The sequence below is a fragment of the Calliphora vicina genome, chromosome 2, assembly GCF_958450345.1.
Source record: "Calliphora vicina chromosome 2, idCalVici1.1, whole genome shotgun sequence".
In the NCBI taxonomy this organism is placed as follows: Eukaryota; Metazoa; Arthropoda; class Insecta; order Diptera; family Calliphoridae; genus Calliphora; species Calliphora vicina.
This window is the reverse complement of record NC_088781.1, coordinates 107,965,537-107,970,015: the sequence shown is the minus strand read 5'-3', so window position 1 is coordinate 107,970,015 and position 4,479 is coordinate 107,965,537. Positions and strand designations below refer to the sequence as shown.

The following is a 4,479-nucleotide window of genomic DNA, read 5'->3' as shown; positions in this document are numbered from 1 at the left end:
CATATTTTTTATATTTTATTATAAATATTAATAAGTTAAGTAAACAAAAATGTGTTTCCATTATTTTTACGATAGTTCCAGCTACAAAAGATGAAAATGACGAAGAAAAAATTGCAAATACACTTTATCGATTAAATAAACACAACTTAAATTATTGTCGCTAACATAACGAAAGAAAAACTGCATAAAGTAACAGCTGACTTCAACCGACAGCGAATGTCGTTAAAAATGTTCGTTATATTTATTTTAACGATACGATTATCTTTATAAAAGTTAGTGAATCGCACTACTGTTCTGCTGAAAGTAGTTCCATTTTAATGGCTTTCCTTTCCTTGATTTTCTCCCATGTTGCATCTCTGATCCACGGTGAGGTGTGGTGGGTGCTTCCGCCTAGTGTGTCATTTGCTGTTTTAATGCAGGCTTCGGTTATGTTTTTCCTGCTCGGTTGTTGTTGATGTGACTCCAGCTCTGTACACAGACGACGCGTGAACTCTTGTGCAACTGATGTTTGTTGCAACCTATGCACGTTGAATTTCTTCCTGGCTGATGGTTTCTTATAATTAGCCATTGGTCTTAGCCTTAATATACCGACAAGTAGCTGGTGATCGCTGTATATGTCCGCTCCTCTGATAGCCTTCACATCCATCAAGCAACCCAGAAACTTTCTGCTTATCATGAAGTGGTCGATCTGGTTACCGGTAATACCATCTGGAGATTGCCATGTGTATTTATGTATATCTCGGTGTGGAAATTTAGAACCTCCAATGAATAATTGGTTGCCCATGCAAAAGTCTATGAGACGTTCGCCATTGTTATTGCGAATACTGCGTAAACCTTCGGACCCCATAATTGCTTGCAGGTTTGTGTTGTCGTCGCCAACTTTCGCGTTCATATCCCGCATGACAATTTTTATGTCGCTCCTTGGAGCAATGGAAATTGCTCTGTTCAATTGCTCATAAAATGAGTCTTTGGTGTCGTTGTCAGCTGCTTCTGTTGGTGAGTAGCACTGTAGCACTGTGATGTTACGGTATTTAGTGCGAATGCGGGCTGTGAGTATCCTTTCGGATATCGGGTTGTACTCCATTAAGGCATTCTTCATTTTGGTTGTGAGTAATAAACCAACTCCGTTTATATGTGCGTTTGGGTTACCTCTAGAGATAAAATGGTAACCAGAGGCAGTGCGCAACTCTCCACTGCCTTTCCATCTAATTTCACATAGTCCTAGGAAGTCAAGTCGATATCTAACCATTTCATTACATACTTGCGCCAAGCGCGATGATTTTGATAGCGTCCTTACGTTCCATGATCCGAATCTTGTCCTTGTTCGATAGCCAATGTGTTGTGCCGTATTATCCAATCCATTACTTATTAATTGTGTCGTTTCGTTGATAACGTGTTTTTTCAGCTACGACTTATCAGGCCTGCAAGCAACCTCCGGTGATGCTGGAGGAACGCAAATATTTTACTCGGGATAGGGTTTGCCCCGTTGCCTGAAACCCTCCTCCTTTTTACGGGCTTGGCTAACGCCAGGCGTAGTCTGGTCTGATTAACCAATTACTATTCCTTATAAGGGCATTAATTCACTCTTGCCTCATATTCGAGAGCTGAGAAAGACTATTTAGGGAACGATGTCCCAGAAACCTCAAGCCTAAATCTCCTAATGCCGGACAGTGACAAAGAAGATGAAAAATGGTCTCATCCTCCTCCTCGTCTTGACACCTTGACAACTGCAGAAGTCCTTGTAGGGCAAACCAAGTCTCGTCGCATGGTTGCCAAAAGTGAAAGAAGATATGTTGTTCGTTCACGATTTAATCGGGGCCATATTGTTCTGGTTCACAACCCCATCTTGTCTCAGCGAGCTCATAGTAGAAATTACTAATATGAAGCTTTTATTTGGATAACGGAATCCCGCGTAGGAAGTATATGACTCCATTAGGTAGCATGGCTCCTTTTTTCGTCTAATCATAAGCAACACAGTAGCCCCTAATATCTGCGTGTCCACGTACCTACTTCAGTATGACTGTTGAATGTCTCTCCATGTCGAATGTCTCTCCATGTCGAATGTCTCTCCATACTGTCAGTATATATACAAATAGCCCTGTCTGATATCTTGTTATAACTGAGCCAGTTAGCCGCCCTTTTAATGGTTGATACTTCAGCCTGAATTATACTACATTAATTGTAAGTCTAAAAGATAGCCCAGTTTTGAATTCCTGAATGTAGACACCTACGCCAACTCGATCTCTCTTCCTAGAACCATCTCTATAGACTGAGAGACCCGTTTATTGAATATGAATGGCAAATGTAGCTGTCATCTGCAAAATAATATATGTATAGGGTTGGAAGTTTGACATTTCACAAAAATTAATTTAAAAAGGCTTTGAAGGAAAACGAATGTGGACTAATACGAATGATTGCTTTGAGCTGGGATATAAAATGCACTTGTCGTATTGGTTGAATGTCCGTAATTGTTCTAGCTACAACCCATATGTATAAAACTTGCGAAAAATGCAATGCGGAGCTTATACCACAAACTTATAAGTTAATTTTTTCCCAGTGCATGTTAAAAAAAACAGTAGAAGTAAGAAGTCAAATACAAACATTCATTACAACATGTATTTTTTTAAAACAAACATACAAACTTACATAAATGTTACACATCCACGTAAGTACAACACAAATAAGGTAATTTTGTTCAAAAGAAATCAGACCGATTGCACACCAACCAACTATCAGAAGAAGAAAGAAGTCACTTCTAGGAGAAGTAGAATGAGTAAAAAGGTTTGTGCAATGTAGCATATTTGATGTTGCCACTTTATATGGTACGCCAATGTTTGATGTTGACAGCGTTTGTCAACGTAAGATAACACAGTGTAAACGTATTGTTTGTTTATTTGCAAGTGTGTGTACGGTACGTTCATTATGTGGCACTTGAGCGTAAAATGCATTGCTGCGCTTGTTTGCTGGTTCTTGTACGATTTGTGTGAATTGTTTTTTTTATTTTTTTAATTTTTTGTAACGCGCGTTAAAAGTGTTTGTTCATGTACAATTTCAGTTCAGGTGTTGGTTAATTGTAACAGCATCTTTCGCCCCCACATTACAAAGCTGCAGCAATAACAAGAACAAAAAAAAATACACAAACAAAAGGACAGACAGTCAAACAAACAAACAGACTCACAAATATATAGTAGATCTACAGAGTTACAGAATTAACAACAAACACCGAAAGATGAAACAAAAAGAAAAAAAAACACAGAAAAACAAGTAAAATTAAATTTACTTGGGCGGCAGGTGTCTTTTACTGTATTGTGTCAACAAAATGTTGAAATTACCAGTAATTAGTAGCTGCTGTATACCGCCCTTCACTTGTACATAGCCACCGACAAACGTGCATGTAAATATTTATAATTGAAAATGTCGGTTATGTTCACTGTAAGTTTTTTTGTTCTACGGCTTTTGTTTTATCAATCTTATGTTTGTAAAAAAGAGTTTCATAAGAATTTTTCATTTGTCAACAATATTTGTTTAAATTTAATTGGAATTTAAAGTTTTCAAAGAAACGGATTGTACAGGATGTAAGTATGTGATTTTTCTCACGGACCTTATTAATATTAAAAACAATAGGATTTTCAATAGTTCTTGGAATTGCAGCTACTTTGTATTTTGATAGTTTTGATAACAGATTAATTTTTAAGAAAACTATTTATACATTTGTCTTATGCAGACCGATTTTTAAAGATCTATCTAACCTTATAATTAACAACGTGAATTATGTTTGTCATTGCAGTACAGTCTAAATAATATGATGTAAAAAGTGTTTTATGAGCATAAAATATGCACTTAAAGACGAAGAATATGCTATTAAAATATAAAAATATGCACTTAAAAATAGATGTTTATTGTTTGATTAAACATTTAAATTTTGATGATTTGGACACATGAAAATATTTTGATTCATTTAATTTTATTATATTTAGCAATAAATTCGTATATGTCTAATTAAATTTTTAAACTAAATCTTTGTTTTAGATTTCCGTAGAGTTTCTCTTAGACAATCTTAATCAATTGATTTGTCTCATCTTTAAAAATACCTAATAACTACTTCAAACTTTTTTTTAGTAATTAGTAGCATAATCTTCTTAATTCTCAATCCATATGCTCCAATGTTCATAATTTTTTCAAAACGTTTCTTTTCTACATACAGCTTTAAAATCCACTTTTTAATATTTGAATTATGTTTCAAAAACTCTATGGAGAGCATGTGTCACTTTTTATTAAAAAAACTAGCTGACCTGACAGACGTTGTCCTGTCCAACGTAACATTATGTTTACCGATTTGACTTTAAGTTGCAATCGGAATTCACCGATTTGTACGTCATCAATTCGACATCAATGTTTTTTGCATCAACGTTCGTTCTACCACCAAACCTGATTTTATTGTTTTAAATCTTGCAACGTTTTGTCTAATGCCTCCAAAGA

The 4,479-nt window shown here is 35.6% G+C and overlaps 1 protein-coding gene across 1 annotated transcript; it reads right to left on the bottom strand.

Annotated features, from left to right (window-relative positions):
• Positions 1–286: 286 nt before the first annotated feature.
• On the bottom strand, positions 287–1,099 carry LOC135950779 (craniofacial development protein 2-like). The gene has a single exon (XM_065500307.1). It carries the CDS (start codon positions 1,097–1,099, stop codon positions 287–289), a length of 813 nt encoding a protein of 270 aa, XP_065356379.1.
• Between the last annotated feature and the right edge of the window lie 3,380 nt (positions 1,100–4,479).

Coding starts and splice junctions, on each gene's coding strand:
- LOC135950779 (XM_065500307.1), bottom strand. CDS start 1,099: ATGAAGAATGCCTTAATGGAGTACAACCCGATATCCGAAAGGATACTC.